Consider the following 20,296-nt stretch of genomic DNA (forward strand, 5'->3'; position numbering starts at 1 on the left):
CATTTCTTAGAAGAAAGAAAGATGACCGGAAGAGTGGCGCTTCCGCATCTGATATGGTTTATGGACAGCGCTTAAGTTGGTGATTTAACAATTCCATTATAGTCCGCAAGTAATTCTGAGAGCCTCTGGGAATAAAACCAATTATGATTTTTACTTTTCCATTAATAGAAGTAGTTTCCTTTACTAAGATGAAGCTTGTGGCAACAGAGTGATCTCGAATCAAACATCAGCAGCCGGAGAGGGGAAGAATCTCAGCAGCACATTTCATTAAGGGGGACTTTTTACATACTATATACATTATTACATACTATATACATTATTACATATTATATACATTACATATTATATACTATATACATTACATACTATATACATTATTACATACTATACACATTACATACTATATACATTATCTAATCACACTAGCTTCCAGCCTGGCACATCCAAGCATGTTATCAGCAGTGAAAGGAATCCATCCATGTTAATCAAATATCCAGGACTAGCGTACGGAGCGGCTAATTGGATTGGTTCTAGCTCTTGACCAATCAGCAGCTCCTTACGGTACATACCTACACAATTCCCATCAGTACCAACCTTTACAATACCGACCAACTGCATAGTGCAGGCCCTCTTGGGGGCAGATGTATTAAGCCTGGAGAAGTGATAAAGCAGTGATAAGCGCAAGGTGATAACACACCAGCCAATCAGCTCCTAACCAAATCCGTAATGATTGGCTGGTGTGTTATCACCTTACACTTATCACTTCTCCACGTTTAATACATCTGTCCCCTTATTCTGTACACTGGATGCAGTTGTCGCCATCTATTTTTAATCTCTGGGCCTTAAACGTAAATGTATTCTTTGTTGCGTTGAAATCTTTCACCAATGTACGGCACAGTTTATCCAGCAAATACAGTTTTATCCCCATTGCTAATCTGTTTACACAAAGAGACCCTGCAAACCACTGCGGCATGCCAATCTTTAAGCGTATCACGGCGCTAAGGTATGCTGGCACCGCTATAAAGACGGCCCATTAATGTCTGCTCTCTAACAAACCTTTTCTTGGCATGGCATGGCATAAACAAAAGTAAATTATTAAAACCATTCCGCTCCCTGCAGTATCCGCCAGGCAGAAGAGCGAGGCAGCACTGACCCACTTGACGAGAAAAAAAAAAAAAAAAATACTTGACTTTTTCAAAGAATTTAAATATTTTAAGACCCTTGCACAAAACTAGTACGTTTGCTCAAGCTTGCAAAAAAAATGAAAAAAAATGAAAAAACTCAAAACGTATGTACGTCTGTTTTAGGCTATCCCTTCAGTTGTGCTATTTGGTGCATCGGGAACACAGGCCACTACTGAAAGAAACATAAAACAAACAGAAATGTAACGATGTTATAAATAAAATAAAAATCACTAAAAAATAAATAAATCCAGACTAGGACTAACCCACAACAAAAACGTAGATTTGTCCGGAATTATTTTGATAAGTGTGTCACTCATTTAGCTGCAGTCAGGCTCATGTGAAGTGGTGTGGTATTTATGAACGCGACTGTATATATACAATCTACCACTGTGGCCATTATGTGGGTTTAACCACTAGGAGCTTGTGAAGTAACACTGAGGCACACACTGTCTCACCTTTCAACAAGCCCTAATAAGAAGATGCAGTATGAAGCGCTCTCACATACCATGGGCGAGACACGACATTAAATGGGGAGAGCAACATTCATTTTTTTATGGCCGTCGTTGTTCCCAATTTAAGTAAGGGGTAGATTTACTAAAAGTACTAAAAAAGAAAGACGAAGTTGCTGGGTACTGCAACCAATCAGATTCTAGTTATTTTCTAGAAAGTACTAGATAAATGAGAGCCAACATCTTTTCACTTTTAGTAAATTTACTCCTGAGAGAGGGAGGGTGTGGCACAAGATGTCAGCATCAGAATGTCGACAGAGGAGGCGATTTAATTGTTTATCGTTCCCGTCTAAAGTGACTGGGAGGGAGAGTTGGCTGGTTTAAACCAAATGTTTTTTATTTTTTAAACAGTCTGTTTTTTTGGGCACGGCACTGTGACCTCCTTAAAAAAAAGGCAGATTATAAGGGCCTTCTGTGAGGTTAAACGCCCAAAGCCCCGAACTGGGCCTAAAAGGATGGAGAACCCGCCCTTTCTACTCACATCCAACCCCAGGACCCCTTATCTAGTTCTTACCAAAAGCTCTCACCAGAGCCAACGCACTATTCCAGGGGTTTTTAAAACACATAGGTAAGAAACCTGGGGCAATTAAACCTGCCTTCCACTACTATTCCAGTGATCTTGTCACATATATACCATTTTGACATTCATATTAGATATATGCCACGTGAAAGTTACATGTTTTATCACGTTCTGTATCAACAAGCGGTCCTGTGAAACTACACATCCCTGCATGCCCTGACAGTTTTAGCCTGCCCTAATAGCATAACTGTGGCAGGACATGCTGGGGTATGTAGTATCACAGCAGCTGGAGGGCTGCATGTTGAATGCCCCTTCTCTGTACAAGGTACAACCCATGCCACTGACATTATATGTAATTAGATACTGATTTAATGAGGTCAGCACACACACACACACACACATATATTACCTTAAGTCTATTACAACAAAGGTCTAGTTTTGTAAGTATCTATACAGTAGGACTTTCTTGCTCATTCACATAGAAAAAGTGGGTAGAACACATGGAAAATAACACACAGTTATAATAACGCATTTACGGATTTTCCGGGCACTTCCCCTACATTTACAAAAACTGCAAACTTTACAGACACCTACTGTCCTGCCGGCACGCGTTAGTGCATGATAAATAGGTCATGCCGCGTTCTAAAATTTTAAATACGCCATCCAAATTTTACAATCTCACGGTGGGAAGGAGACATAAGCCTATTAATAAAGTGGTTTTCAGGCGTGGATTAGCAGATAAAACCTCATGAACAACAGATCGCACCGAACGAGCCCCACAACGCCAGGGACAGTTAGTAACTTATATCTTTATCAGTGATGTGCAGTAAAGTAGATGCTATTTTACATTTTTCTCATATTTAAATAGCCAACTTATTACAACAATGGCATTTAGGGGTAGATTCAATTATCTGGCCATCGTAAAAGCAGAGTAGGCCCTGGACAAAGCAAAGCACTGGGGCCCCTACCCACCCATTCACGGGAATAAATGGGGAAAATCACAGGAATAAATGGTGACTTTTTTTTTTATCCCTGCTAGGGTCCCGCTGCGTCTCTCCACATGCTTCCATACAGTGAATGGCTGTCAGTACTCTGATTGGTCTATAGCTCCAGCCATCCATCAATCTACATACCGTCTGGCTGCAGGCTAGGGGTCAGAATGCCGTCTGGCTGCTTTGACTGTGTGCAATTCACAATCAGAGACTAGGCAGAATACTCCACCTGCCTCCCAAGAAGCTCTGGAGGCACCAGTCCAGGGGGTCCTCAAGGCACCAGCCCGTCCCTGTTCAAAAGCCCCTAGTATCGTGGGGCCCTGGGCAGCTGCCCCGTGTGCCTATACGGTAAGATGACCCTGGACGTAGCCCTTTCCCAGGGATGCACCGAGAAGCCAAACCCAGCCAGTGCTAGTATCAAAATTTGGAATGTCATTTTCATTTGTCAGACGTACCAATGGGCTACATACGGTAGGCGGTAAGCGGACTAAGGGCCTAATTCAGATCTAATCGCTGTTGTGTGAAAATCGCACCGCGACGGATTATCGAATGACTGCGCATGCATACGGATCGTAATGTGCAGGCGCGAGGCCAAACTGCGAAAGAAATCAGCATCTCTTTTGATCTCTAGGCGAACGCAGGTTGATTGACAGGAAGCGGAAGTTTGGGAGTGGTAACTGGCTGTTTTCTGGGAGTGTCTGGAAAAACGCAGGCGTTCCCAAACGGTTTCAGGGCGGGTGTGACGTCAGCTCCGGCCCACGATCAGCCTGATTCTTTCGCACTTACGCACACACTGGAAAAAATATTCGATTTGTAGCTGACCGGCGCATGCAAAGCTTTTCACGCGGCGTACGCAGACTTGCACGGGGCGGACTATCACAGTGTCTGGGCGGCCACTATCCGATCGCACACCTCTGCAAATTTGCATAGGAGCGTCAGGTCTGAATTAGGCACGAAGTGTGTAATGTCTTCTTAGTGGACTCTGCTCTCATATGCAATAAGAAGCAGAAAGGGATTGCTCGCTCTCTATCTCTTGGCAGAACCTCGGACACTCAGAAAACAATGGTTCCTCTACCAACAAGGCAAGCGAGCCCAGGGAATTATGTGATGCACTGAAAAATGATCATAGAATATAAGATACAGTATTCCTTGTATGTCTGACTTTGCTCTGACTGCAGAGTAAAAATGATGCCAATACGTCTGAGCAGTCTTTTGTTGAATGGTGTTGAATAATGTTATTTTCCAATGTCCATGATATCTTGCCACAGGGAGACAGTGGGCAGCCGGAGGCCAACCATGGCGTTTGGTTCACACTGGCCGTGCCGTTTACTTATCACATCGACTGTATGAGACTTATTTTCATTTTAAAGGATAACTCCATCCAAAACTACAAATTCCATTTTAGGTGGCGTTCCATAAATTAAACATTAATCAAAATTAATGTTTTACCCTTCCACTCACCCCCGGCCGACAATAAGCCGCCTAAATGGAGAATCGTGCATCTGGCGGACTGTCGCAGGTAAGGAGGGGGCTACCTGGATGGGGGGGGAATGCTGGACACCTGGTAACAAGCATTTTGGGATAATGTTTAACTTCTGAGCTGCTGCAAAAAAAATAAGTCACATACAGTTGATGTGGTGTTAAATAAACGGCACGGCCAGTGTGAAACATTCACTTTATTTACCCTTTAATATTTCCTTTGAAGAGAATCCCAGACATAATTCTTCTCATTACTCAGAAAACAAAACTGATTCTGCACATGGAACCTTTAGGTCTACAGTCATACAAATTAGTGAGGGCTGCAGGAATATAGGGGGGTAATCAGGCCCGGCAGCAAGAGCGGCCAGCAGCACAGTTTGCAGGTGGCGGCAAACTACGCGTCCTTCCAGGGGCGGAGGTTCAGCGTTGCCGGGGTACATCGCCACAAGAAAAAGGGGCGGGCTGGGACATCAGGCGCAGCTGCTCCGAAAAGAAAAAATGCCCGCTGACCACCTGGCTGCCAAGGGTTGACCTTAGATCCGATACGTTCGCAATAAGATTTGTAAGTACAAATACGATGTTGTGTGGTCTACACACATGCAGAACAGGTCTTACGAGATGCCATGCTGTGATGTTTGGGGGAGGCAACCAGCACTAGTCTTCAAAATAGGGGGGGGGGGGGTCGCCCCTATTATGTAGTTATGCAGGGCACAAAGTATACGCCATTGGACGCAGACTTCCTGGTCCCTGGAACAGACGACCATTCTGCATAAGATTTGGCTTACGTAGACTGTCCGCGGTCTGCTACCATCGCAAGTCGCAACGGGGATCTGATGCTGCGCCCTCAGATGCATTTGCATTTTATTTGTACAGAACTGAACAGAAGCTTCCCTACAGGAATCAGACTCAGGCCCAGTCTTATGAGCAAATAGTGGAATACAGCCCATGGCTAAAACACAGGACATCACGTATAAAAGGTATAGAACAGAGGATCCCAAACTCGGTCCTCGGGGGCCCACACGGTGCATGTTTTGCAGGTGTCCTCACAGAATCACAAGTGAAATAATTAGCTCCACCTGTGGACCTTTTAAAATGTGTCAGTGAGTAATTAATACACCTGTGCACCTGCTGGGTTACCTGCAAAACATGCACTGTGTGGGGTCCTGAGGACCGAGTTTGAGAACCTCTGGTGTAGAATATAGCCCAAGATCAGTAAAGAGAATGCTGCAATATGCCTAACCATCCGCCCCAGCTCTCACTCTCTGGGATCACCCCCATCCTCCCACAGCTCTCACGCTCTGGGATCCCCCCCCCATCCGCCCCAGCTCTCACTCTCTGGGATCACCCCCATCCTCCCACAGCTCTCACTCTCTGGGATCCCCCCCCATCCGCCCCAGCTCTCACTCTCTGGGATCACCCCCATCCTCCCACAGCTCTCACGCTCTGGTGTCACCCCCATCCTCCCCCAGCTCTCACTCTCTGGGATCCCCCCATCCTCCCCCAGCTCTCACTCTCTGGTATCCCCCCATCCTCCCCCAGCTCTCACTCTCTGGGATCACCCCCATCCTCCCACAGCTCTCACTCTCTGGTATCCCCCCATCCTCACCCAGCTCTCACTCTCTGGTATCCCCCCATCCTCACCCAGCTCTCACTCTCTGGTATCCCCCTATCCTCCCCCAGCTCTCACTCTCTGGTATCCCCCCATCCTCCCCCAGCTCTCACTCTCTGGTATCACCCCCAGCTCTCACTCTCTGGTATCACCCCCATCCTCCCCCAGCTCTCACTCTCTGGTATCACCCCCATCCTCCCCCAGCTCTCACTCTCTGGTGTCACCCCCATCCTCCCCCAGCTCTCACTCTCTGGTGTCACCCCATCCTCCCCCAGCTCTCACTCTCTGGTGTCACCCCATCCTCCCCCAGCTCTCACTCTCTGGTATCACTCCCATCCTCCCCCAGCTCTCACTCTCTGGGATCCCCCCCATCCTCCCCCAGCTCTCACTCTCTGGGATCCCCCCCATCCTCCCCCAGCTCTCACTCTCTGGTGTCACCCCATCCTCCCCCCGCTCTCACTCTCTGGTGTCACCCCATCCTCCCCCAGCTCTCACTCTCTGGGATCACCCCCATCCTCCCACAGCTCTCACTCTCTGGTATCACCCCCATCCTCACCCAGCTCTCACTCTCTGGTATCCCCCCATCCTCACCCAGCTCTCACTCTCTGGTATCCCCCTATCCTCCCCCAGCTCTCACTCTCTGGTATCCCCCCATCCTCCCCCAGCTCTCACTCTCTGGTATCACCCCCATCCTCCCCCAGCTCTCACTCTCTGGTATCACCCCCATCCTCCCCCAGCTCTCACTCTCTGGTGTCACCCCCATCCTCCCCCAGCTCTCACTCTCTGGTGTCACCCCATCCTCCCCCAGCTCTCACTCTCTGGTGTCACCCCATCCTCCCCCAGCTCTCACTCTCTGGTATCACTCCCATCCTCCCCCAGCTCTCACTCTCTGGGATCCCCCCCATCCTCCCCCAGCTCTCACTCTCTGGGATCCCCCCCATCCTCCCCCAGCTCTCACTCTCTGGGATCCCCCCCATCCTCCCCCAGCTCTCACTCTCTGGTGTCACCCCATCCTCCCCCCGCTCTCACTCTCTGGTGTCACCCCATCCTCCCCCAGCTCTCACTCTCTGGGATCCCCCCCATCCTTCACCAGCTCTCACTCTCTGGTATCACTCCCATCCTCCCCCAGCTCTCACTCTCTGGGATCCCCCCATCCTCCCCCAGCTCTCACTCTCTGGTATCCCCCCATCCTCCCCCAGCTCTCACTCTCTGGTATCACTCCCATCCTCCCTCAGCTCTCACTCTCTGGGATCACCCCATCCTCCCCCAGCTCTCACTCTCTGGTATCACTCCCATCCTCCCCCAGCTCTCACTCTCTGGTATCACTCCCATCCTCCCCCAGCTCTCACTCTCTGGTATCACTCCCATCCTCCCCCAGCTCTCACTCTCTGGTGTCACCCCATCCTCCCCCAGCTCTCACTCTCTGGGATCTCCCCCATCCTCCCCCAGCTCTCACTCTCTGGGATCTCCCCCATCCTCCCCCAGCTCTCACTCTCTGGGATCCCCCCATCCTCCACCAGCTCTCACTCTCTGGGATCCCCCCATCCTCCACCAGCTCTCACTCTCTGGGATCACCCCATCCTCACCCAGCTCTCACTCTTTGGTATCACCCCCATCATCCCCCAGCTCTCACTCTCTGGTATCACCCCCATCCTCCCCCAGCTCTCACTCTCTGGTATCACCCCCATCCTCCCCCAGCTCTCACTCTCTGGTATCACCCCCATCCTCCCCCAGCTCTCACTCTCTGGTATCACTCCCATCCTCCTCCAGCTCTCACTCTCTGGTATCCCCCCATCCTCACCCAGCTCTCACTCTCTGGGATCACTCCTATCCTCCCCCAGCTCTCACTCTCTGGGATCACCCCCATCCTCCCCCAGCTCTCACTCTCTGGTACATCCTCCCCCAGCTCTCACTCTCTGGTATCACCCCCATCCTCCCCCAGCTCTCACTCTCTGGGATCACCCCCATCCTCCCCCAGCTCTCACTCTCTGGGATCACCCCCATCCTCCCCCAGCTCTCACTCTCTGGGATCACTCCCATCCTCCCCCAGCTCTCACTCTCTGGTATCCGCCCATCCTCTCCCAGCTCTCACTCTCTGGTATCACCCCCATCCTCCCCCAGCTCTCACTCTCTGGTATCACCCCCATCTCTCACTCTCTGGTATCACCCCCATCCTCCCCCAGCACTCACTCTCTGGTATCCCCCCCCCCCATCCTCCCCCAGCTCTCACTCTCTGGTATCCCCCCATCCTCCCCCAGCTCTCACTCTCTGGTATCCCCCCCATCTCTCACTCTCTGGGATCACCCCATCCTCCCCAGCTCTCACTCTCTGGTGTCACCCCATCCTCCCCCAGCTCTCACTCTCTGGTGTCACCCCATCCTCCCCCAGCTCTCACTCTCTGGGATCCCCCCATCCTCCCCCAGCTCTCACTCTCTGGGATCCCCCCATCCTCCCCCAGCTCTCACTCTCTGGTATCCCCCCATCCTCCCCCAGCTCTCACTCTCTGGTATCCCCCCCATCCTCACCCAGCTCTCACTCTCTGGTATCCCCCCCATCCTCACCCAGCTCTCACTCTCTGGTATCACCCCATCCTCCCCCAGCTCTCACTCTCTGGTATCCCCCCATCCTCCCCCAGCTCTCACTCTCTGGGATCCCCCCATCCTCCCCCAGCTCTCACTCTCTGGTATCACCCCCATCCTCCCCCAGCTCTCACTCTCTGGTATCCCCCCCATCTCTCACTCTCTGGGATCACCCCATCCTCCACAGCTCTCACTCTCTGGTGTCACCCCATCCTCCCCCAGCTCTCACTCTCTGGTATCCCCCCCATCTCTCACTCTCTGGGATCACCCCATCCTCCCCAGCTCACACTCTCTGGTGTCACCCCATCCTCCCCCAGCTCTCACTCTCTGGTGTCACCCCATCCTCCCCCAGCTCTCACTCTCTGGGATCCCCCCATCCTCCCCCAGCTCTCACTCTCTGGGATCCCCCCATCCTCCCCCAGCTCCCACTCTCTGGGATCCCCCCATCCTCCCCCAGCTCTCACTCTCTGGTATCCCCCCCATCCTCCCCCAGCTCTCACTCTCTGGGATCATTCCCATCCTCCCCCAGCTCTCACTCTCTGGGATCCCCCCATCTTCCCCCAGCTCTCACTTTCTGGGATCCCCCCATCTTCCCCCAGCTCTCACTCTCTGGTATCCCCCCCCCCCCAGCTCTCACTCTCTAGGATCCCCCCCATCCTCCCCCAGCTCTCACTCTCTGGGAGTTGGAAGAGATTCTGCAGCAGCTGCTTTGTGGCCATAAAAGAAGCAGAGGCTGCTACTCCCCCACATGTGGGGCCCTATGTGTGGCCCTCAGGATCTGCCCCCTGTCATAGGGCCCTATGTGTGGCCCTCATTATCCATACCTCCCAACATGACCCTCTCCAGGAGGGACACAATGCTCTGCTCCTGGACTCGCCTCTTAATTTATGACTGCAGACACCTGTGTTGAACAGGTGAATGGATAAGAAAGGTGTTTCACTACAGGTGCTGGCAATCATAAATTAAGAGGGAATTCCAGAAGCTGAGCATTCTGTCCCTCCTGGAGAGGGTCATGTTGGGAGGTATGCATTATCTGTCCCGTCATGTGACAGGCATGTATGTAAATGGTGCTAGACTAGAGGGACAGACACAGCTGGACACTCACTGACAGTCGCGATACTCACTCAGCGATGTGACAGTCCCGACCCTCACTCACTCAGCAGAGTGACATTTCCCCGCTTCCTCCTCGCCCTCAGCTCCCCAGAGAGCACGACACGCAGTGGGGCGAACAACACACCAGCAGCCAATGAAAGCGGCCCCCCAGCGTGACCGGCACTTCGCTGGGCCAATAGGAGCGACGCGTGGGCGGTGCCCCAAGCAAAGCGCCTTCAGAAGACATGGGGTGGTGTACGTCACTGACCCGCAAGTGCCGGCCGCCATCTTTGTTCCTGGAAAATAAAATCGCTCGTCGTTTGACTGAAAGCGCATCGTGTGAGTAAATAACTCCGCTAGTAAATCACAGTGTCATCAGCAGCAGTATACAACGCTTTCTCCGTAGCCGCCTAGAAACAAGCCCTTCGTTTTCCATCAGAAACACAATAACTCTATTTAATTCGCGTCAGTATAGGTGACCTTCGCTTTACGGCGGCTGAATCCTACGCTCTTTCCGAGGAAAAAGGCGTCTATAAAGCGACCCGAATTGCCCTCACCAAAGATGGCGGCGCAGGGGGGCTCGGCCAGCGGTCACGTGCGCCCTCCCTGCTGTGTTGTCCTCACGTGACTCCTCCAGGTGCTGCTGCTGTTGCTGGCTGCTGCTGCTATGTGAGGCTGCACAGAGCTGAGAGAGAAGCAGGAGGTGTGGGAAGCTCCCTGCTGGGGACCTGGAGACTACAACCAAGTGCTCTGCATGGCTGTAGGGCTGGATCCATCCACTGCATCTGCATGAGGACATGTCCAGAGCTCTGGGACAAGGTTGTGTTGCAGATTCTAAGCTGATGTAACAGCATTGGAGAATCCATTGGCTCGTCGGATGGGCAGCGTCCCAGCGGCTCGTTATTCCCAGAACTCTGCTTTGGAATATAACGTATATTGATGCGACTGGTACTTTCGGATGCATTTTTCTGTTGCACGTTACCGACCGTCAGTGCAGAGGGTACAATGTAGGATCTTGGCACAGCTGAGCTTGCGGATGAGTAGGGTATCATCTTCTTAGAGCCTTCTGCAGCGTCCTCCAGTTGCCAAATAATGGAAGACCTGAAATCCCCAAATAACCTTCCCGCCATTGCACTCTGGTTGCAAACGTTTTGAGAGCCCTGTCTGGTTGGCCATCCTTTGAGCTTCCACCAACCCATTACTGGTTGGCATTGCAAGGTTTCCCGGGGAGATGCTGAAGGAGGAGTGTAAGGCGCTGCTGGCCGCTTTGAATAAGGTGACGGCGTGTTACAGGCATCTGGTGCTCACGATAGGTGGAACGTCCGACTCGCAGAACCTACGTGAGGAGCTGAAGAAGACCAGGCAGAAAGCTCAGGAGCTGGCAGTGGCCAATAGGAACAAGCTCACCAGCACGCTCAAGGACACCACCCTAAGCAAAGAGGACAAAGCGGAGTTTGAGAGGCTATGGGTTATCTTCTCCACCTGCATGGACATCTTGGAGATCGACATGAGGCGAGCTTTGGAACTCGGGCATGAGTTCCCGCTAAACATCCCCAAGAAGCACATCATACAGAGCGGCATGAATGGGGGCACCTCCGGGGTGGCTGCTCGGGCCATGAGCATCCAGAACATGAAATACGACGCCGAGCACAACATTGACGTCTTGGACCTCAAGGATCTGGAGAACGAGATCAACCAAGTGGATGAGATGATGTACGAGATGGAAATGAAAGTCAGCGTCCCCCAGTGGTCTGTGGAAGCCAAGCAGAATCTGGGGGCTGAACTGAAATGCGCCGCCAGCGCCGGAGCTTCCTCGCCTGGCACTGTATCCACAGAGGAACGCAAGGCCTTCTGCGACCTGAGCAAACTCTTAGCCGGGTCGGTCTTTAGCGTGGTCCTCATCATCGCCATTATATTGGCGGTCTGCGTGGTAAAACTGTCTTGAGCGCACTTTTTTTTTTTTTTCGGTGGAGTCGCAGAGTAACACTGTACATTTTATTTATTTATTTGGTTTTATTTATTCTGTTTGCATTGAGCCAAATATCCCATTCCTTCTGACTCTAGAGCCCGGCAGGATCTATATTTCACGTGGTTTTTGAACCGTTGAGCATGGACTCCGTGTTCTCTGTCTATCTATCGTTCATTCCATCTGCCAACTGCCCTGCGAGCTGCTAGTGACTCCTCGTTACCTACAGACATTAACCTCCTTTTATTGGGTCACTTTGTTCTGTCTGCACCGGTTTCTCCTGCACCGCTAGAGTAGATATGGTTAAAAAAAAGGAACCAAAAAAATTCCGATGTCAGCTTAGTTCATTCTAATCATGCATGAAAAGGATTTAGGCTTGGAAGACTGATGTATCATACAAAATCAATGCCATCTTTCCCTTTGCACTAAACCACTAAATCCTTAATGCATCTGTGTTAACTCATTCATTGCAATGCATACATCGTCTTTCTCTGGCAGCTGAAGGGTTTATAGGGAGGGGAGCACCGATTACAATAAGCCTCCGTCTGCTATTTGTGTATTATGCTTCGCCGTTCCTTGCTGTGACTGAAGGTGGCAAGGTGCCCCCCCCCCCATGCACTGTGTGTCATATAGATCTTTATACTTGATGTGGTTGTCTATAGCAACCTTGGATCTGACAGCCGTCCTCATAATCTATGCATGGCACCCGTGTTATTAACGGTAGAGCGATGATGGAGGGGCCTGTTGTGTAACCGAGGCACGGCCATTGAGAGGCACGGTGCACGGACACAAATCCCTGTGCCGTTCCAACCCTCTAGCAATACAATGGGCATATATATATATATATATATATATATATATATATATATATATATATATATATATATATATATATAGTCTCAAAGTCACAAGTTTGGCTCCTTCATATAGTAATTATGTAGCAAGTTTATGTACATAAAAAAATTGTTGCAATTTTTTTTCTCAACCTTTTTGGATTTTGTATATTTTATTTTGACATTAATGACCGTCAGGTTGTTGGGTAGCTGTGTGACTCCTCGGTTGCTGCTGATGTGATTGGCTGCAAGTTTTTGGCCCGTCTAATGCTTCCGTGTACAGTATTTAGTCATTACTGAATATGGTATGCTGCTACTGTATTACATCGGTCATCCACATCAACGCCTCTCCTCTCCAGTCCTCCGGTAACCCCAACAGGTCATGTTTTCAGGCTTTCTGTCTATGCAAACAAATGGGACAATTACTGACCCAGAAAAATACATCAACTCACTTGTGTATGATTCAAGAAAATACAGAAAACATGACCTGTTGAGTGTACTTTGAGAACTTGCGTTGAAAACCACTGATCTACATGAACCGGAGGCAGTAAGCAATATCTATAGGAAGGCGTCTACCCGTTACTGAACCAGTGAGATCACAGTCGGATTTGTGTCTCGGAATTCTCACCAGTTGCTGGTGAATGGTTGGGTTTCAGGTTTCAGAATATTGGTTTGGCAAATTGGCGCCCTTCTGTGTTACAGTTCCCACCTGGCCTTTCTCCAGTCCATATATTGCTATGTGGCTGCCTCTTCCCCAGAAAATACAGCGCTCAGAAGGGCCTGGAATCCTCTTTATGTCGGAGGGCCCTGCCATAATGAGGACCAATAATTGGCCACGCTGCATGACCTTTATATAAAGTGTTCCCTTTTGTATTCCTAGCACATAATAAGATGTATTTTGTGATAAATATGCCACAAGTAGCAAATATATATATATAAAATATATGAAAGTGCCGGTTTATATCTACTGTCAGATAGGTGGTGTTAATACGTAAGGAGGAAGGATAGTGGTCTAGGTGTACTCAAGGTATATGTATTGTGCTGGTTGGGTATATAGTGGTCTTAAATTCTAGTATTCTAAGTTGGAAGGCTGGAATAGTCCGTAACCGTAAGAGTGCGTTCTTGCTGTTATCACCAGGCTTCCCCGTGCCAACGTGAAGAAGATCATTGACTCAGCGCAAACTGCAAACGTTCTTAATATTTTCCAAATAATTGTAGAGGTCTCACCCATTCTCTGCTTGTCACGTTTCTATTATCGCTAAACCCTTTTCCCCAGGGTTTTTGCCATGAGATTGACAGCAGGGCAAGTTACCAAAATTGTTGACCAATATTTGCAATCTATTTTTCCCTCCCCTGGTGATATTTGTAATTTTACAAACCGTCCGCTTGGGAAAATGCTGCACAAGGCCGCTTTGCTGTCGTGCCGGTTCCTGTGAGTTTCTCGGGGTCTGTCTTGCCAAGACCCGTTAGGGGGAGAAGTTGCCCGTCCAAGCCTTCACGTGCAGTCCCCAGATCGTTCCTGCTCTGTCGTATTTGTTTGTTATAGCTGGTAAAACTTGTTTGAAAGGCCTGTTGAAATCTTACTACATTTTGGAGTCTCTTTCCTTGATTAAATATATTAACTTAACTTGCTAATGAGATTAACGATAATGGAGGTCATTCCGAGTTGATCGCATGCTAGCTATTTTTTGCAGCGCTGCGATCAGGTCAAAACTCGGCAAAACTGCATATGCACTGCAATGCGCAGGCGCGTTGTACGGGTACAAAGCGGATCGGTGCTGGGCGATGGATTTAACGAAGAATCCATTCGCACAGCCGATCGCAAGAAGATTGACAGGAAGAAGGCGTTTATGGGTGTCATCTGACCATTTTCAGGGAGTGGTTGGGAAAACGCAGGCGTGTCCAGGCGTTTGCAGGGCGGGTGTCTGACGCCAATTCCGGGACCGGACAGGCTGAAGTGATCGCAGCGGCTGAGTAAGTTCAGACCTACTCAGAAACTGCACAAACTTTTTTTGTACCGCTCGGCTGCACAGGCGTTCGCACACTTGCAAGCGAAAATACACTCCCCCATAGGCGGCGACTATCTGATCGCTGCGCTGCAAAAAATAGCGAGCGATCAACTCGGAATGACCCCCAATGTCCGTCCCTGTTGAAGGTTAGAGGGCCGCCCAATGTGTCTCCCAAAGTATACCCGTTTTCCTGTCACTGCTTTAGAAGGTTTCAGACATCTCATTCCAAGGGGAGATGTATCAAAGCTTGGAGATGAAGTATCGCCAATCATATTCTGTATTTGTACAGATAATTGGGTCTATTCATGAAGCAGTGAAAAGTGTGGAGAATTGAGCCAGTGGAGAAGTTGCCCGTGGCAACCAATCAGTGTTGAGGTAACATAAAGTGCATTCTGTAAAATTATAGGTAGCAGCTGATTGGTTGCCATGGGCAACTTCTCCACAGGCTCACTTCTCCACTCTTTTCACTGCTTCATACATAGACTCCCCTCCCCCCCAAGTGAGCGTGTCCCACTCCTGCGGCTCAGTCTGAGATGGTTGAGGGGATAAGATCCTCGTTGAGTTTGGATGATATTCGGGTGGAGGAGAGAGATAAAGTGGAGACGTTGCACATAGCAGCCAAACAAAATGACAGAAGCTGATTGGTTGTTTTTCCACTTTACCTCTCTCCAAGGCTTGATCTATCTCCCCCTGGATAAATTCCAGCTGTTCAACTCTTTGGATAAATGAATTATTTTAGTAACTACGACTCTGAGGGGTCATTCTGACCCGTTCGCTCGCTGCTTTTTGTCGCAGCCGAGCGAACGGGTCCCTACTGCGCATGCACCGGCGCCGTAGTGCGCCGGCGCTCCGTAGCAGAGCTGCGATCGCCTCTGCCTGATTGACAGGCAGAGGCAATCGCTGGGCGGGAGGGGGCGGAACGGCGGCATGTGGCCGCCGTTTCGTGGGAACGGTCCAGTCAACGCAGGCGTGGCCGGACCAAACGGGGGGCGGGCCGCAGCAGCTGCGTGACGTCACACGCAGCCGCTGCGGGCCGGGGAGCGACGAGTAGCTCCCGGCCAGCACGCTAAAGCTGCGCTTGTCGGGAGCTACTCTAGAAGTGCAAAGGCATCGCCGCTGTATGATGCTTTTACACTTCTGCGGGGGGGGGGGGCGGCACTGACATGCGGGCCAGGCAAAATATAGAATATATAATCCTCCTTAATAAATGCTGCAACATTTAAATGCATCAGGCACGACACACCGGGCTGACGCTTGGTATATGCACTTATGGATAGATCGGCCAAACGCCCAGGTGTGTACCCAGCTTAAGCGTTGACAACTTGCTACGTACAGTCCATTTATTTATTAGAATAAAATGTATATTTTAATATAACAATCCCTTTGAGAACAGTTGGCACCTATTGATAATAACAGAAGACGCGGGGTGTTCCGGTGAGGCTGGCCGGCCGCACGGTTCATCGTTTTAACCTAGAGACCGATAGGCAAGGTGATATGGGGGAGACCCCGCTGCGAGTTTCATGCACTTTTCTGGTCTTCCTTAGCTTGTGCCTCTATGGGACATAACCAAAAACAAGGTTTCCCTGCCGCATACAGGGCTCGCGACTAACAGAATCTGCGCAGATTACGGATAATCACAATTCTTAACAAACAATAAAACAAGACTGGGAAGTAACAAACATACAGAGGTCCGGGACCCCCGCTCGGAAGTTTACAACTTATAGGATTTACGGGTGTGGTATGGAAGGTAGATAGTAACTAGGTCGACACTGTCTAGGTCGACCACTATTGGTCGACAGTAACTAGGTCGACAGGGTCTCTAGGTCGACAGAGTCTAGGTCAAAAGGTCGACATGAGTTTTTAATGTTTTTTTGGTGTCGTTTTCTTCGTAGAGTGACCGGGAACCCCAATTAGTGCACCGCGTCCCCTCGCATGGCTTCGGGCAGCTTACCATTCCAATCGTAGTCCACGTGGATCGTTAAGTATGAAAAGTTTAAAAAAAAGAAAAGAAAATCGTGAAAAACTCATGTCGACCTTTTGACCTGTCGACCAAGAACATGACGACCTAGAGACCCTGTCGACCTAGTTACTGTCGACCTAGAGACCGGATCCCAGGATTTACAGGCGTTAAACAGCAGCATATTCTCCTGTATGTGCTTGTAAAAGGACTGTGAGTGGTTCTCCATTGACCCGAATGCGTCCTAATTGGTTTGGTTGGTATCGCACGCAGATTCATGAGCTCCTCCTCCGCTGTTTTTTTTTTTTTTTTTTTTGCTTTTTGTCTATTTCACGTCTGGGAGGGGGGAAAAAAAGTTTTGCAATGAATAATGTAAACTGTGCTGCTTAATTATTAAAACACATTCACTCCGAACAGCATCCTCTCTGTAAGTTATCGTGGTAGCTTGTCAAAGTGCAATCCTCGTGCGTTCCGTAATACGCTGCTCTCCTGCCCTGACGGAGGCTTTAGGCCATTTTAGTGGCAAAGTCTAATCTCTCCGTAGCCACTTACGGGTCATACGGTGGCATATCCTCCAACATTTTACACTCGGAAACCGGTACTAATTAGGAAAAGGGGTATGGCCATGTGTAAAGGGGGCGTTTCCTATACTTTCAATGGAGATGTTCTGTGTCAAAAATCGGTACAAAGCCCTTTTTGGCCGGTACAGACCATAAGAAAAAACATTAAAAAAAACGGTACTGTACCAGCCAAAAAGGTACAGTTGGAGTGTATGCGATGGTCCTGCACTCACAAACTCTGCACATTGAGCCTAATTCAGATCTGATCGCAGCAGCAAATTTGTTAGCTAATGGGCAAAACCATGTGCACTGCAGGTGGGGCAGATGTAACATGTGCAGAGAGAGTTAGATTTGGGTGTGGGTTATTTTGTTTATGTGCAGGGTAAATACTGGTTGCTTTATTTTTACACTGCAATTTAGATTTCAGTTTGAACACACCCCACCCAAATCTAACTCTCTCTGCACATGTTACATCTGCCCCGCCCCCCCCCCTTCCCCTGCAGTGCACATGGGGGGTCATTCCGAGTTGTTCGCTCGGTAAATTTCTTCGCATCGCAGCGATTTTCCGCTTAGTGCGCATGCGCAATGTTCGCACTGCGACTGCGCCAAGTAAATTTGCTATGAAGTTAGGAATTTTACTCACGGCTTTTTCATCGTTCAGGCGAACGTAATGTGATTGACAGGAAGTGGGTGTTTCTGGGCAGAAACTGGCCGTTTTATGGGTGTGTGTGAAAAAACGCTACCGTTTCTGGGAAAAACGCGGGAGTGGCTGGAGAAACGGAGGAGTGTCTGGGCGAACGCTGGGTGTGTTTGTGACGTCAAACCAGGAACGACAAGCACAGAACTGATCGCAGATGCCGAGTAAGTCTGGAGCTACTCAGAAACTGCTAAGAGAGGTGTAATCGCAATATTGCGAATACGTCGTTCGCAATTTTAAGATGCTAAGATTCACTCCCAGTAGGCGGCGGCTTAGCGTGAGTAAATCTGCTAAAAGCAGCTTGCGAGCGAACAACTCGGAATGAGGGCCATGGTTTTTGCCCAACTGCTAACAAATTTGCTGCTGCAATCAGGTCTGAATTAGGCCCCTTATTTGGAGACGTTGCTAAATGCAGTATTTGTGTATTGCAGGAAAATGCTTTCTGGCCACGTGAGTGACGCTTTGCGTAAAAGATATTGCACAAAAGTACCAACGTTTCCCGTAGTAGCATTGAGTGTCTGCTTAATTGGAGTCTGTGGGCCACCCATGATCTTACAAAGTGCAAATAACATAGGTTGAAGGCATGTGTTTATTGCATGCTAAGATACTACTACAAAGATACCCAAGATTTCTTTATTATTTATTTATTAACAGTGTCTTATATAGCGCAGCATATTCCGTTGCGCTTTACAATTAGAACAACAGTAATAGAACAAAACTGGGTAAAAACAGACAGACATAGAGGTAGGAAGGCCCTGCTCACAAGCTTACACTCTATAGGGAAATAGGCATTGATACACAAGGATAGATGCTACCTGTCACATAATGATCCACCAGATTGCTAGGTTCTTAATGGATTGTATGTTATGATCATCCCGCAATGTTGGCCAAGTGTCAGGAGGGTGTGAGAGTAAAGAAAGACAAGATATGTGATGTTATGTGGAATGTACAGAGAGGATGTAATTAGATAGGTAGGCAGTGAAGGTTATGTGTACTGTACAGAGAGGATGTAATTAGATAGGGAAGCACTGAAGGTATTTACATTGACAAAATGCATTTTATTTTCTACAAGTCAGGAATGTGTCATTTAAGCTGCTGCGAAACTACAAGTCCCAGCATGGTTTCACAGCCAACAGCTTCTGGAGTTTTATAACCATGGGAGAGCCTCTGACGAAATTGAGTCCATGTTCTCTTCTTCAAATGGTGCTTTTTCTTTTCAGACAACTTTAATTTATTGACTTATATTGTCACTAATGTATTTTATGTAGCGCCAGTATAGACTAGGCTGTAGTAAAGCATTGCTGGGTAATAAGAAATAAGTAAGAGGTATCTGCTTGCAGATTGCAATCTATATACCCTCCTATACCTTTCACTGAATGCCTTTCATCTGTACTTCCTAACAAGATCTATGTATCATCTAAGTAGCAATGATTAGTTTTGATATCCCTTGGACATGATGCATTGCTGCTCTGTAGACACAGTGTTAGCCAAGGCAGAGAGCAGAGCAGTTGTTTCATGTCCAAGGTTAGCAATAATTCTGCCTAGTTTTGTCACCACGTTTTCTGAGCTTATCACTGTGTTGCAAAGTATGTTATTACTTATTTGTAAAATCCTCTGATAGGCCCTATAACAAAGGGCCAGGATGGATATGAGAAGACGTAATTGCAGTACAATAAACGGTAATCTTGTCTGTCTCTTTTAATTGCCTTATCGAGAGTGTGCAAGTATATATCTGTATATTTTATAGTCTTTGGTAAAAAGTTCACCCTTATACTGTGTCAATAATGTGTGCCTGACACTTACTGTACAGGGTCTTGTTTTCATGGGAGTAACTGTTAATGAAAACCGCTCTGTCTGTGATAATAAAGTTATTGACATTACGTCTCTCACTTCATTAAAGTTTTATTTTATTTTTCGGTGGTACTGATTGCATGAACGCATTGGGCAGTTTATATAAACTACTGTGATAGGAAATGTCCAACTGATACTTCTCACGGTGTCCTTTGCATCGCTATAGATAATACACATGATACATTGCAGAAATTATTGTTTTTATTCCTGCAGGGATGGGTCGTAATTCCATTTTAATTCCTGCTGGTCAGTTCCCGGATACCCAGCAATTTCCTGCCCATACTTGTTGGCCAACCTCCTGGTCCGTTCCCGGGTACCCAGCAATCTCCTACCCATCCTTGTTAGTCAGCCTCCTGGTCCGTTCCCGGGTACCCAGCAATCTCCTACCCATCCTTGTTAGTCAGCCTCCTGGTCCGTTTCCGGGTACCCAGCAATCTCCTACCCGTCCTTGTTGGCCAA

At 48.7% G+C, this 20,296-nt stretch overlaps 2 protein-coding genes across 5 annotated transcripts in view; one reads left to right on the forward strand and one right to left on the reverse strand.

Annotated features, from left to right (window-relative positions):
- Positions 1-10,143, reverse strand: part of ANKRD27 (ankyrin repeat domain 27) — a 142,319-nt gene extending 132,176 nt beyond the window's left edge. The window contains exon 1 of one of the 4 annotated variants that reach the window (XM_063946006.1): positions 9,997-10,143. The gene's annotated coding sequence lies outside the window, so the exon portion shown is untranslated. Of the gene's footprint in view, positions 1-9,696; positions 9,718-9,996 lie in introns of those variants that run through there. The other 3 variants (XM_063946003.1, XM_063946005.1, XM_063946004.1) reach the window with 3 other exon arrangements.
- Positions 10,144-10,436: 293 nt separating this feature from the next.
- RGS9BP (regulator of G protein signaling 9 binding protein) lies at positions 10,437-19,875 on the forward strand. The gene has a single exon (XM_063946007.1). It carries the CDS (start codon positions 11,196-11,198, stop codon positions 11,907-11,909), a length of 714 nt encoding a protein of 237 aa, XP_063802077.1. The 5' UTR covers positions 10,437-11,195; the 3' UTR covers positions 11,910-19,875.
- Positions 19,876-20,296: the final 421 nt, after the last annotated feature.

Source organism: Pseudophryne corroboree, chromosome 11, assembly GCF_028390025.1.
Source record: "Pseudophryne corroboree isolate aPseCor3 chromosome 11, aPseCor3.hap2, whole genome shotgun sequence".
Taxonomy (NCBI): Eukaryota; Metazoa; Chordata; class Amphibia; order Anura; family Myobatrachidae; genus Pseudophryne; species Pseudophryne corroboree.

Excerpts from the sequence above, each read along its gene's own strand:
- RGS9BP (XM_063946007.1), top strand. The coding sequence starts at position 11,196 with ATGCTGAAGGAGGAGTGTAAGGCGCTGCTGGCCGCTTTGAATAAGGTG.